The sequence below is a fragment of the Schistocerca serialis genome, chromosome 4 (genome assembly GCF_023864345.2).
Source record: "Schistocerca serialis cubense isolate TAMUIC-IGC-003099 chromosome 4, iqSchSeri2.2, whole genome shotgun sequence".
NCBI lineage: Eukaryota > Metazoa > Arthropoda > Insecta > Orthoptera > Acrididae > Schistocerca > Schistocerca serialis.
In genome coordinates, this window is record NC_064641.1 from 72,143,492 (window position 1) to 72,158,311 (window position 14,820).

Consider the following 14,820-nt stretch of genomic DNA (forward strand, 5'->3'; position numbering starts at 1 on the left):
ATTACAGGAATGAAGGATGTGTAGCAAGTGTCACTCATAAGAACAAAGTTCAGAAAAGCTGATGCTCGAGGGTATGTTTCAGATGGCCTGGGTTGTGAGGCAGCCACTGAAATCGAGCATGTTCCGACACTGAGTGGCCAACTCTGTTGTTGGCCATATTATGACGGTATCCATTCATTGAGGTAGACATTTGTTGGTGGACATACCCACAGAAAATGCCATGCAGAAATTGCAGAAGAGCTGGTATATGTCATGGCTGTTTTCATATGTGACCCTGCCTCTAATGGGATGGGATTAGAGTTGAATGTCCTGGCTGGGTGAATCTGACAGGTCTTGCACCTGGGTCTTCCACAGGGATATGACCCACGTGGCAAGGGGTTACAGGTGGGTGTGGCATAGAGATGGACGCAGATATTGCATAGATTGGGTGGGCAGCAGAATACAACTGTAGGAGGGGTGGGAAGGACGATGGTAGAATGTTCCTAATTTCTATACACCATGATTGATGGTCAAATTCCTTGATAATGATATGGTGCAGTCGTTCCAGTCTGGGATGACATTTTTTTGTATGGGGGGGGGGGGGGGGGTGTGATCTTTCGCAGCTGCTTCTTGTGGGTGGTTCGAGGATTAGGGGTGTGTGAAGATATGGCATGGGAAATCTTTCTGCACATTTGGAGGATAGTGGCTATCTTTGAAGACCTTTGTCTCACCTTCATTGTACTAGGCAAGGGAATTCTTGTCACTGCAGGTACATTCTCAACTGATGGCCAAACTAAATAGGAGTGAGTTTCTGGCATGGAAGGAATGGCAACTGTCAAAATGCACATACTGTTGGTGGTTAGTGGGACCAATATGAGCAGAGGGATGCAGGTCAATGTTCAGAAAGATGGCATGTTGCCCAAAGGAGAAACATGTGTAGCAAATGGAAGAGAAGCTGTTAAGGCTGCAGATGAATGAGGATAGTGTGTCTTGGCACTGAGATCAGATCATGAAGATTTTATCAATGAACCTGAATAGACAAGGGGGTTGGGGTTTTGGGAGGCTAGCAAGCTACCTCTAGATGGTCCATAATTGTGTTGGTATTGCAGGATTCTAAGTGGGGGCCCATGGCCATGCCATAGATTGGTTTGTATATCTTTCCCTCAAAGGAGTAGTAGTTACGTGTGAGGGTGTATGAGGTTCATTGATAAAGTAAGTGAACAGAAACACAGCAAAATTGAATTAGATTTATCGGAACAAATACAGAAAGTGTTTAGTTATTTTTCAACATGTTCAACACCAGAGCTCAGATACCTTTCATACTTTGGGACCAACTTTTGTATCCCTGTCGTAGAAGTCTTACGCCTTGGAATAGAACCACTGGGTAACAACCATTTATAACTGTCTGTAAGTCTGAAAATGCTGATTCCAAACAGCTGAATCTTTGTAGGAGGTCCATTGTCCCTTGAGCATTGTGTGGCCAAGCATTATCATGCAGCACAGCAATACCAGTACTAATCATCCCATGTTGTACTGAGCATCTGCACCATTTGTTCTGAATGGCCCGTCACAATTTCTGCATCGTTTTGTGGCATTTACCATCTCACCTCTGTTAGGAATTTGAAGAGAACTCATCTGTCCCAGAACAATGAACAGTCTGCCTGAATTTCATGTTTCATGGAGAGCCTCAGAATACTACTTCCTTTCCCTAACCAATTAGGTAAGTAGAGGAGAACTGAATCAACTTAGTCATATTCTCTGCTGGGTATATTTGTGACTTCACTTGGAGGGCACTAAGGGAACTGGAGGAGATGAAAAAATTCCTTCCTATGTCACAACTCATTTGCCCCAAGGCCTTCAGAACTGTACGCAGGTCTACACTGTAGATTGTGAATTGCAGTTCTAAACTGTAGATTTGTAGATTGTGAATTCACTTGGCAAGTGAATCTGAACGACATGGTCAAGAAAAACAGCTGAACAACTGCAAGAGACACTGCGTGGACCCAGAATGGTAAACTGGGATAAAAATCATTTATTGGCATATGACAGTTAATAAAGAGTGTACATTTTACCTTCGCAGCTAATGATTAGAAAAAAATAGCTTTTCTGGCACAGATTTTGATTCTATTACTTTGTGTTGCACTTTTATGAAGTCATATCTGACAGACAATTTCCTTTCATAATTTTAATTGGTGATTTGCCTTTAAAGACTATACAGTTCTTTGTTACTGCTACATACTTGTACAAGAAAGTATTGTTTCACAAATAGCTAAAATATGGATATCTTAATAAATCCAACAGTGTTCACTGTTCTTTTTATTTACTGATCCTAAGTAACAAATTTACATTCAGTGTGTCAGCACAATGTTTTTCCTTTAGTTTCAGTTTTGTTGGTACTTCCCAGACTATGTCCTAATGCATTTTGCCACTCTGTGCTGGATTTCTCTGGCAAATTACCGTGTATTGTAGAGCTATATTTTAGTTGACTTTCAGATAAACAATAACAACTGTGCACTATCAAGGTTAGGAACCGAAGTAAAAAATAAGAGCTGATTGTTGGCCTGAAATTACAGTATATTTCTTCATGGTTTCATCCACGAGGTTCTTTTTCTCTCTGGAAATTTTATTTCTCATCCACCTGAGAAATTGTTGAGCAGATAATTACATTATTATTACAATTATTATTAATCTCAAACTGATACATGTATTTTGGGTATACTGTCAGGTCCACGATATTTCGGTGAGTAAGTGTTCCGTCATCATCAGGTGATGCTGATTGAATGATGTATCTGCTGCACACTAGTGGTATCTATGCCTGCAGGTCCACAGTTCAGATCCTGCTGGCCTCACACTAAAAATCTTAGAAATCTGAATTTCTGCAAAAATCGTATAAGGTCTGAATTTTATCCATGAAAACATCCAATTTACCAAGGAAATAGAAGAAGATGGCAAACTTTCTTTCTTTTCTTGGTGTCCTAGTTCAGCGTAGACCTGTCAGCTCATTTTCCAACAATGTACACCTTAAACCAACAATACAGATTTACATCTCCATGCCTCCCTCACAGAAGAACAGTGTGCTCAACACTCTAGCACACAGGGCATACTCCACTGTACACGAACAAAGTATGACCCCAGAGATGCGGCACCTGGAATCCGTCTTCCTCAACAATGGCTACAGCAACCAACAGATCTAGACAGCTCTGCAATGCAAGAGCCCCAAGAACAACACAGCCAAAAAACGGAAGACGATAATAAGAGGAATGTCTTCACACCATTTGCTGGCGCTGTATCATCAAAAATTGCCAGAATACTGGGAAAACACAACATAATACCAGTTTTCCGCCCATCAGCCAAAATATGAGTTTTATTAGTGACAGTGAGAAACGGCCTAAGTCTCCAAAAAAACAGGGTTGTACTAAGTGACTTCAGAAAAACTTTCATTGGTTAAACGATCCACACAATCCAAGACCAATGTACAGAACATGAGCGTCACACCCAATTACCAGTAAACAAAAGTCCTTGCTACTACCAATAAATTTTGGGACTCCATTTTCATAAAAGCAATGAAATCCATGTGACTGATAATTTAAACAAGGGATAAAGGTTTCCACCTGAGCAAGGGATGGGAGCCAATACTAAGCTCCATCATAGCATGACACACGTGACATCTGGATGCGAGATGTGACAGGAATGGTGGGGGGTATGGCAACTGACTCCCCACCCACCCTCCCACTCACCCACCGAGCACGGCCATAACTCTGGACTGGCAGGCACATATACCACCAACACACAACAGAAGACACATCATTCAGTGAGCTCCATTTGATGGTGGTGGAATCATTACCCCCAAAATATCGTGAATCTACTATGACTGAATTCAGCAGTACACATGAGAACCTTGGAAGTAGCATGTATCCTGGGAAAACCTCAGATCACATGATACACAGAATGTATTGACAATGGTGTGTGAGTAGATGTAGTGTTATAAGATTATATGTAGTGAAAGCGTTATGCTAATTAATATGCCTTCAGTCGTATGTCTCCAGATAGACAATATCACTTCCAGTAAGTAAATTCAGGCTCCAGGAGAAGAGAGACAAATGTCTAATAAATTCTTTATTTCAGTTATTATTTTTACGAAGGAGAAAGAAAATGGCAGCTATCTAGAATGTCCTCATCAACCCACCTCACAAACAGCGGTGAATCAACTGATCCCTCTGCAATCCACACACATAATGTGTCATTTTCCATCTCAGATGACACTCTACATATTCCTTGTCCCCTTAGTCTCAACTCCAGATTTACACCTTTCCCAACTCTAGCCAATTTTTTTCAATGAATCTGCAAACCTGGGATAAAGTCAAAAACTATGATTCATAAGGGTTGAGGGAGAAAAATGTCAGAATGTTGAACACAAATGTCAGTAAGTGAAACAGTATATATTAGTGCTTAGTTTCTGTATTTGTTCATACAGCATGAGTGTCAGGTACAAACTTTCTTAACTATGTGAAGACACTTTACAAAACAATGTATCAAAGAAATATTATACATTATTATAATTCAGAAAGGCATAGATTACAGCCACAGTAAAGAATAAAAAACATACAAGAATTTGGAGCTTATATGGCTCTTTTATTAACTAAATCCAAAAACTGGCCACTATAAGGAAACGAAATGGGGCAGGGTGAGATACCACTATGCTGCTAAGAGCAATAATCATGAAAAGTAAAAAAGTACTTCACAATATTTTGATTCTGTCATACAGGTAATGCAATGGTTATTGAGGCACCACACAAGTCCAGAATGCAAGATGTAGTAACAATTTCAAGATGTGGTCACTTAGTTTGTAATCAGAAAACTATTTAATAGTAATAATGGGCAATAATAATGAATTTACACAATTCAAAACCCAAAATTAATTATTAATTAACTGAAAAAACACATAAATAATATTATCACAGCATTTGTGTGTTGAACAGTCTCATTACTGGAATAAAGAATAAACTCAGCTTTACAAAAATAATGTACAGAATGATCATTTAGTGAACTTCACAGCACAACTTTAATACTATTAGACAGAAAAATCTTAAGTATACAGATTTTCCTGTAGGTACAATAAGAATACATTGGTCAAGTAAAATGATATCGCTCCTATCTCCTTCTGCTGAAATTATTCATATTTGGATCTGAGATAGCAAATTTTTTATCACAGGTGAATGAGACTGTGATAGCAAAACGTGTGCCACTGGTAACAGGCTCCACATAATGCACATTCTCCGAGCCAGATGTGAACATCAATACTCGACCTGCATAAACATACAAATGAACTAACTTAAAACCAGTCAGTAAGACTAGCATACTGCAGTTATCAATAAAAAGGAGGGCAAAAAAGCTGATAAGAATATGAATTAAAAATATAAAATGAATTACGTATGAATCTTAACAAAAGAATGCCATCCTCCAGCACTTAACCTCTGTTAGAATCCCCCTCTTGCCCGCCTTTTTTCCCCATTGAGAATTTCATTATCTACACAACTACTTTTTATCTTAATGCCCTTTTTAAACTACCTTCATTTTTTGTTCGTCCCTTGTATGATTTCTAAGCAGAAACTCACTCAGTGCTTATCAGTGTACTATGTTTCCCATTCTATCAGCTCTCGTGCCTTCTCCTTCATCTTTGTCTCCCCTTTTACTGATAACAGATTGGTCCCTCTCACCATAGGATATGAATAACCTGCCGCTCTTTCCCAACCTTTCCCCAATCCCTCTTCTCTCTCTTAAGAAGGAGCATACAAGTTCTGACAACCAGGATTAGTGCTGTGACCTGTGACTGCACCTGTCAGTGTTAATCTGGAAGAAACTGAGGGGCACAACCAAAAGTGTGAGATGATAAAATGAATAAACCGCAGAAAAGTAAACTCACTCTCTATGGGTCCCATCAACTATTATTCCATCCCTAGAACTGCCCACCTGGCTCCTCCAGTCAGAACCACTGAAGATCTTACCTTAAATGATAAGCCTTGTTGGTCACATTGATGTTTCCAGTGACACAATTATAGCTAACCTGCTGTAACCACACAGCTACTAGCTTCCACACATGTGAACTCATAACCTAGCAGTCTGCTGGGCTTGGGAACACAGAAAAGGCATTTAAGCGGCAGGCCCCCCACTCCGGCAAAGGAGAAGTAACAACAGTCAACTCCTCCCCCATAAAACACAGTACAGGTGACAACCTAAATATTATTTATACCAAAACAAGGTAAGGAACCCTCGCTTGCCATGACACACAAAGTGAGACAAGTACACTTTGGATATTTCTGTGATGCTGTTGGAAATCTGTCACATGGGATTGACTGCCTGTCCCCACCTCAGGGGAAGGTGAAGAATCTTTATAGTTTCATCAGCATCAGTTTTAGGTGCACCAAGCCAGTGATGGTCAATATCCGCAGCTAGCAATGGCAATATCTTATCTCTCATAGGACTCCCTCTGCACCACCAACACACTTCTTGTGTAGCTGCTTATGCTCACAGATAGAAAGTACATAACTACTGAACTTCAGTGTTGGAGCCTTGGGAATTCGATTTCCGAAGGTTTCCTCATCACGCGAGTCCAATATAAGTTTCCCTACAACAGGACACAAAGGTACCTCAATATTCAGTGTTAACGTTACAGAAGATATGTGTTGACTGCTTGAAACACTAATAGTAACGCACAGATCTTCAGGTCACAACAGTGGATATTTTACTGTAAGTTGTTGTATTGGCAATATTAGGAATTTCATCTTCTGAAGTTAAGTATTGGGCAGCCATTCTGTCTTTTGTACCTTACAGTTTTCTCAGTATTTGCAGACACACAAATGACAATGGATTGAAAAGTACACTGACTTTAGAGAAGATCAGGCACGTTTCAAAAGTTGTGCGAAACTTAGATTACATGAAATGATATTCAGATGATGTTCATTAATAATGATGATGACAATGACAATGATGATGATACCTTGTAGACAGACAACATTTTCTGAAAGGCTTTGAAGCCAAAGATAACTGCTTGAGTGTGAATTTAGTCTTCTGCTCTCCTCCCAGCTGTTAGGTAATGCATGATTTCATATGGAGCAACGCATTTGTTTCCTGATGCCCCAGATGGCATGCAAAATCAAACATCCATTTTGAGCTTCAATGTGCTGTCTCTAACATGAGGGCAAGATGATATTCATGTTTAACATATATGCAAATAGCTGCCCCATAATCTGTACTTACTCTGTACTGTAATCTTACCACAATTATATATACTTTCTGAGTATTTTCAAAACAACAAAGCTAATTAGAGCAAAAATGTCAGTTACATCCTTACCTTTCCTGGGTTCTACAGTCTTGTTGAATTCCTTATCTACAAACACAAATCGTCCCCCAGTAAAGTCTTTTCCATAATCTGATAAGTATAACAAGGAAGTGTAGTGGAAGGACTCATATGTTTCCTGTACATAGAAAAATAAATTAATAAACATTAGAAATATGTGGGCAACCGCAAAGAGGACACTGTTACAACTGTAAACGCACAATTTCAGAATTAATGTAAACGTAATCAACTAGTAAAGACTACACTATTGCAACTGTAAATATACAATTTCAGAATTAATGTAAACCTAATCAACTAGTAAAGACTATGTAGTGTACAACATAAAATAAAATTGATACTTAAAACACCATAAAATATACCATGATGTGTGTTTTTCTCGTCACTAGATATTTTTAATCTGGATTATAGCACTGAATGCAGTGCTAGGAAACAAAACAAAATAGTAAGGATTCACATTTGTGTGGCCAGCTTTATTCTTTACAAATATTCAAAGTTCCCATTTCTTATTTTTTTAAATGAAATGCAAATGCCTATTACAATTTCAGTTATGCTTCAAACTTTTCCATAGTAAGATAAATACAACATGCGAGTGTAATACTATTTTGCAGAATGAAGCTTTCTTTGCCTGCTACAATCCACTTATGATGTCATCCTTCTTGATACATCAATCTTCTCTGACCTTGTTTCCAAAATATTCAAAGTTCCTGTTTCTTATCCATTTAAAATTAAATGTTAATGCCTATTACAATTTCAAAAATAGCACTGCTCTAATTTTTTCTTGAGTCTTCTAACTGAAGTCGAAAATTGGTAACTGCTCCCTGAAATCAGCTCTTTCTTCAAATATAATGTTCTGCCGATGTACATACAGGTTCACATTCAAAACAAATGGAAAAGGGTTGGTCACTGTCTAATCAAATGAGCCATTGATTTCATAACAGAATTGCTGGACTGGAATTTGAAATGACTTACCCAAATACTTTCATTAAACATTTCACTACAATGCATCTCTCTGACAAAATTATATTATATATTCTACATAAGACAGCTTTTTTCCACCAAGTAATAATTGTATGTTTATTTTCAGTTATGGTCCTCAGCAGCCATTTAGTATATTATCTTATGATGTAATTATCCTCTGCTCAGCAATCATTTACTTCACAGCTGCCAGCATTTCCAAAATTTTAAGTTCCACTGCTGATCATTTTTTATCTTCTTCCATTTATTACAGAGTTATTGATACTTAAAGTGACTTGGTGTGGTCCTACAACATCACTCCCTCTACCTCATTATATCTGCTCAATGTGACTTTCTCAAATCCTTCTGTACCTCAACATTTCACATACAACCAGTTTCATCTTCCTTGGTTTTATCAAGATTCATGTCACCACCATACACTGTTGTGTTCTATGTTTTATACTAGTACAGGAATGAAGCTTTCTTTGCCTGCTACAATCCACTGTTTGATGTATCAATCTTCTGTGACCGTATTTCCAAGATACCAGATACCTTTAATTCCTGTTTTTACCTCTTCCTCAGTTTTGATGCTAACCAAGTCCTCATTTTTCATCATCTTTCTAACTTACACCTAACAGGATACATTGTCTTTCACTCCTGCCGGAAATTTTCTATGCTAACTCACTGCATGTGTAACATACAAATTAAACAACAGTAATAAGCTGCTACATTCACATGTAGATTTATATTTCTTGATTTTATACTATCATTACTCTCGGTCTGTTGTTCAGTTCAATTCTTCTCAAGATTTTGAGTAGCTTGTTTCACTTCATATTAATGAAATATTTCTCTGGGTCTAGAAATGCCATTAAAGTATCCTGGCTTTCTTTATTATACCTTCCAATGTACTAAGGGTAACACAAGAATGGCTTTCCTGGTATCATTACCTTTGCAGAAGAAAATCTGATCTTTGAGTAGCTCTTTGATTTATCTTTCTGTTGTGTCTTATTTCTTTAGTCAGAACTTTATACACTGTGGTGAAAGAAAAATCATCTGACAGTTCTCACATTTATCAATTCATAATTTCTTTGGTAATGTGAGGATAATACTTACCAGGAAATTTAAAGATACCTCTCCTGTTTCACAGACTCAGGCCTACAGCAAGGAAAATCTCTAGGTTATATAAGTCCCACTGATTTCAGTGATATAAAAGGCATCTCAGTGACTCTTACTGACTGTTTTGAGTTCAGACCACTCAGTTCTCTGTCAAATTTTGAGTATATGAGCGGGTCAGCCATTTCCTCACTATCATCATTATAATATATGGTGTATCAAAAAGAGTCATCCAATTTTAAAAAATCACAAGTACTATGTTATTTAAGATTTGTACACGAACAATGTATTGTTGGAAAAAGCAAAGAGTTTTAGATGGTTCCCACTAGGTAGCAACAGTTAGCACCCACTTCAGTTCTAGTACAAATGGTGTCGGGAAAATAGAAAGTGTTTTGTGTTCTATGTTAGCAGCTGTGGAAGCTGTAACTCAAGACATGCTCGCTGCACTGTACAATGTGAATACTGCATTGACATGCAGTGCATCTCAATGGGGGCATATTGAACACCCATGAAAAGGTATGACAAAGATCTTTTTGAGTTTCCCATTCATCAAAAAACAAAATTCATTGTATATGTTTATTAGTTTCAGAAATACAGATATGCCAAATTGGATGATTCTTTTTGATACACCATGTATATTATTCCACAGGACAACTCTTGTCTATTATACAGGCTTCTGATACATTCTCTCTATTTATTTGCCATGTCTTCTGCACTTAACAAACACTTCTCACTGATTCACAGGTTGACATCTCCAACTTTTATTTAATCTACATGTACACGTCATCTACTTTTACATAAGGCCATATCAGTTATCCATTTCTTTAGCCATCTTACTGATCTGCTTTATTTCTGTCATCAATTTCATTTACAGGTGATGTATACTGCTAGCTTCCATCACATCCTTTTTTCCTGCATTCCCTTCTTTCATTCATAATCTGTGGTATTATAAATTATCAAAGCCATTTTCATCTTTGTCTTTCCTACAACCATAGATTTCACTCCAGCCTTAATTATTTACATCTTTATTATTTTGTTAGTTAGCTATTGACTAGAGGCTGTCAGTACATGTATCATACTCGCTCATTAATTATGAGCTTGGCATTTGCTCGGGAGTGTGAAGCGAGTAACTCGTGTCTGAAGAACAGGTGCTCATGGGTGAGGCAACTTGATCACTCTATAACAGATGAGAAATCTGTGAAGTGTGATAATGAATGACATACGATTACAAACTGCACACATGATAAGTACACTTAACAGCAAAAACTGACTGGGAGGAATTGCAGCAAGACTTAAAGTCCAGTACATCACTAATGTGAATGAAATGTAATAAGCCGTATTTCTCTATTTACCTTGGGAACATGCAGACGAGATAATATTCCTTCAAAAATTACTGAAAACTGATCTTGTCAGTAGTCTATATCTGTTCCAAGAAAGCACAAAATCTTTTTCGCAAATAGAATGTGCTCGTGTTGTACCTATGAACTGAATGCATATAAGTTTGTAAACGGTCACTGTAGCTGAGTAAACAACAAGCCATCTTTATATGTAAAGTGTCTCATGTTTGAATCCATGTTAATTCCTTCCTTTTTTTTCATCATAAAAAGACAATCTGCCCCGGTTCAACAGTATGTTGTCTATGATGCCCATCATTGTATGCTATGAAACACATTTGGTGATGTGCAATTAATTACGCACAGAAGATGCACCAGAATTTTGGCTATAAATTAATGACAGTCACTTCTGAGGAGAATGACCTTCCTGTATTCAAAAAAATTAAATTTACTACCTCTATTCGAGACAGTACATGAGAATCATTCACACAACTTCATTGATATTACATAGTAATAGTCTGACAGTCTGTCGCAGTGAGTTAGTTGTGCAAGCACACCTTTCATTCAATAATATCCAATGACAGTACACCAGCAAGGTCAAATACTGGCAACATATCGCTTTCAGTTGGGTCACATTATTCATGGGCCATGCCTCATCATCAAAAGGTTGTTCCTGACCATGTCATCGTCCTTGTGAAGGAAGGGAGTTTGATGGTGTTTGAGGCCAGAGTATAGTATGGGTTCCTGAGAACATTACGCGACAATCAATAAAACATTATACTGGAGAATCTAGTAGGTGTGTGGGAACTGAGCTCTAGCACTTGACAATACCTCTCCAGGATAATGATCTGGTCAACATGCCACGGCAAACTATTTTTTTTTTTAATGTGGAGCAGCTGAAACATACTACTACGTTTCCCAAGTAGGGGGATATGATTAAGTGACGATTTTGAGAGGCCAGACTACTAAGCAAATGTGAGGCCATCAAGAAGAGACTCCAGGATGGTCATCAACTCTATCAATTAGTGTTTACTGAGGACAATGTCAAGTGTGACTAGTGGAACATACTTTCTGGTGAATTAGTATGGTCCCGTGTGAGTATACAGGCCACAAGGTGCCAGTTTCGATCCCAAATACATCTGTGAGTTATCTCGCAATGACCATGTGTCTGTCGCAGTATGAGGCTTCAATGTGTTCCTGTGGATTTGGAATGCTTCACAGAATGATTGGTCAATGTGATGTCTTCCAGTACACCCATATTATGAGTAATGTTATTCTCCCATCAGTATGACAACTACATCCTGAGGGAGTAACCTGTTTCCAGCAGGACCATTCAGCTACACACACATCAGCAATTGTGCACAAGTGATTTGCAGAACAGATGGGATTTCTCTTCTCGATTGCCTCCTGTCTGCACCAGACCTTAATCCTACTGAAAACGCATGGGCAGCGACACAACTGACCTGCAAGAAAACTGGCCTTACCTTGCGCCAATAACCCTTGATGATCTCTGGAATGTAACACTAAATTTCTGAGACAAGGTGGCAGTAAATGAGAGTTTATTGCCCATCTCACAGCCTCCTTCCAAACTGACTGCTGACAATCATTGAAGTTGAAAGTCTCTTATGGGATATTAAGTGGTAAAGAACCAACATTTGAAGGCTGGAAATATTTTAATCAGAAGTTTGAACCGTTCATTCTATTAATTTTGTGATTTCTACTAATTAAACAAATTAATGCAGTAACACAAAAAACCTTGTTTGCAGGCAGTTGCCTGCTAGACTGCCAACTATGACACTGAGCTATCAATGCAATAAACTAAGTGCCTTTAGTAGGTCCGCAATGCTACAAATGATGCAGCACAGTGTTCTTGCATGTTTTTATGGGGTGTATAGTTATGCTAACAAGTGTTGAAAAAGGTGTTAACCTTTCTACAACACTCAAATTACAAGGTTTTTTTGTTTTGTTTTGTTTTTTTTTTTTTTTTTGTTTTTTGTTTTTTAATAGTGGATCTGTACTGCTTTTAATGCTACTGGCTCCTGCATAACAAGGCAGGTAATTCAAATTTCAGCCACGGACATTTTTGTGCTGTCAAGCACACACATTTAAGGAATACATTATTTCATCATCATAATATTTTGATTTCTTGCTCTCTTGTCGACTAATGCCACAGTATCAGAAAGTGGTCATGCAATTCGTTTGTAGAGCAAGTGCCTAGAAGCAAAACTTTGCCTGCTATAATCATACTGAATTTATGAAATCATTTCATAAGAGTTCAATGGAACTCACAGGCTAACCATGCCTGATGCTTATCATTGGATCCTGTCCCACTGCACCTCAAGGCTGCGAGTATGCAACAAGGCAGCTATGAGCTTATGAGAGCCTGAAGGCTTAGATGACCGGCTCTATTATTTGCTTGTTCTATGGATCATAGTTACGGTCTCTCACTGCAATACGGCGTGTGTCAGCCAGTTTACAATTGTAATTCTTCCCTTGTGAAAAATTTGGAAGCAAGCCGACCATTAGCATGACGGTCTTTTACATTACTCTTGAGCTGTTTTATATACATCCAATGTTTTTAGTATTACATTTATGAATGTTTCCATTGTTTTCATATGAAACTGATTGTTGACAACAAATTTCATAAGGGAGTAAATTTAATGTGATGCTTTTCCTGGAATTCCCAACTCTTTAAAGGGTGGTTGTATAAGCAGACAAGAAAGAAAAAAAATACCAAATTTTTTCTGGATTTCCCAGTCAGAAACACATTTCTGCTCAGCTAAAAATACACTTTTACCATGTGAAAACACACTGTAACCCTGGTGAAAGCACATGTTTTCAGTATTAACCTATCAATACAAAACCCAGCAAACAACAATATGTTTTGGGAAGATCTTTGAAGCACAGCAACATTTACACTGCACATTTTCATATTATAAAAATATATACATGAATTCCACCAAATACAGCACAGTAGCTTCCGAACCATTGAAATCGAGACGCTACGTGCTTTTGTCAGCCAATTACAGCTCATGTCAAGTGATCTTGCCAGTCAATGATAGCAGGTATTCAAGGCACCTGACCTGATGCAATCAGCCAATAGCAACATCACTGTTAAGTAAGCGAACACATAAATGGGAAACATTAATGCCTTATATATATATATATATGATGAAACTTACCAAACAAAAGCGCTGGCAGGTCGATAGACACACAAACAAACACAAACATACACACAAAATTCTAGCTTTCGCAACCAATGGTTGCCTCGTCAGGAAAGAGGGAAGGAGAAGGAAAGACAAAAGGATATGGTGTTTTAAGGGAGAGGGTAAGGAGTCATTCCAATCCCGGGAGCGGAAAGACTTACCTTAGGGGGAAAAAAGGACAGGTATACACTCGCACACACACACATATCCATCCACACATACACAGACACAAGCAGACATTTGTAAAGGCAAAGAGTTTGGGCAGAGATGTCAGTCGGGGCGGATGTACAGAGGCAAAGATGAAGTTGAAAGACAGGTGAGGTATGAGCGGCGGCAAATTGAAATTAGAAATTAGCGGAGATTGAGGCCTGGCGGATAGCGAGAAGAAAGGATATGCTGAAGGGCAAGTTCCCATCTCCGGAGTTCTGACAGGTTGGTGTTAGTGGGAAGTATCCAGATAACCCGGACGGTGTAACACTGTGCCAAGATGTGCTTGCCGTGCACCAAGGCATGTTTAGCCACAGGGTGATCCTCATTACCAACAAACACTGTCTGCCTGTGTCCATTCATGCGAATGGACAGTTTGTTGCTGGTCATTCCCACATAGAACGCTTCACAGTGTAGGCAGGTCAGTTGGTAAATCACGTGGGTGCTTTCACACGTGGCTCTGCCTTTGATTGTGTACACCTTCCGGGTTACAGGACTGGAATAGGTGGTGGTGGGAGGGTGCATGGGACAGGTTTTACACCGGGGGCGGTTACAGGGGTAGGAGCCAGAGGGTAGGGAAGGTGGTTTGGGGATTTCACAGGGATGAACTAAGAGGTTGCGAAGGTTAGGTGGATGGCGGAAAGACACTCTTGGTGGAGTGGGGAGGATT

The 14,820-nt window shown here is 38.7% G+C and overlaps 1 protein-coding gene across 2 annotated transcripts in view; it reads right to left on the reverse strand.

Moving 5' to 3' along the window:
* Positions 1–4,419: 4,419 nt before the first annotated feature.
* The window catches only part of LOC126474053 (2-oxoglutarate and iron-dependent oxygenase domain-containing protein 3-like), a 50,382-nt gene continuing 39,981 nt past the window's right edge, over positions 4,420–14,820 (reverse strand). For both annotated transcript variants that reach the window (XM_050101465.1, XM_050101466.1), the window contains 2 exons: positions 7,331–7,454; positions 4,420–5,285 (listed from right to left, as the gene is read on the reverse strand). In XM_050101465.1, the coding sequence (XP_049957422.1) occupies positions 5,131–5,285; positions 7,331–7,454 (279 nt within the window). In that variant the 3' untranslated portion in view covers positions 4,420–5,130. The remainder of the gene's footprint in view (positions 5,286–7,330; positions 7,455–14,820) is intronic.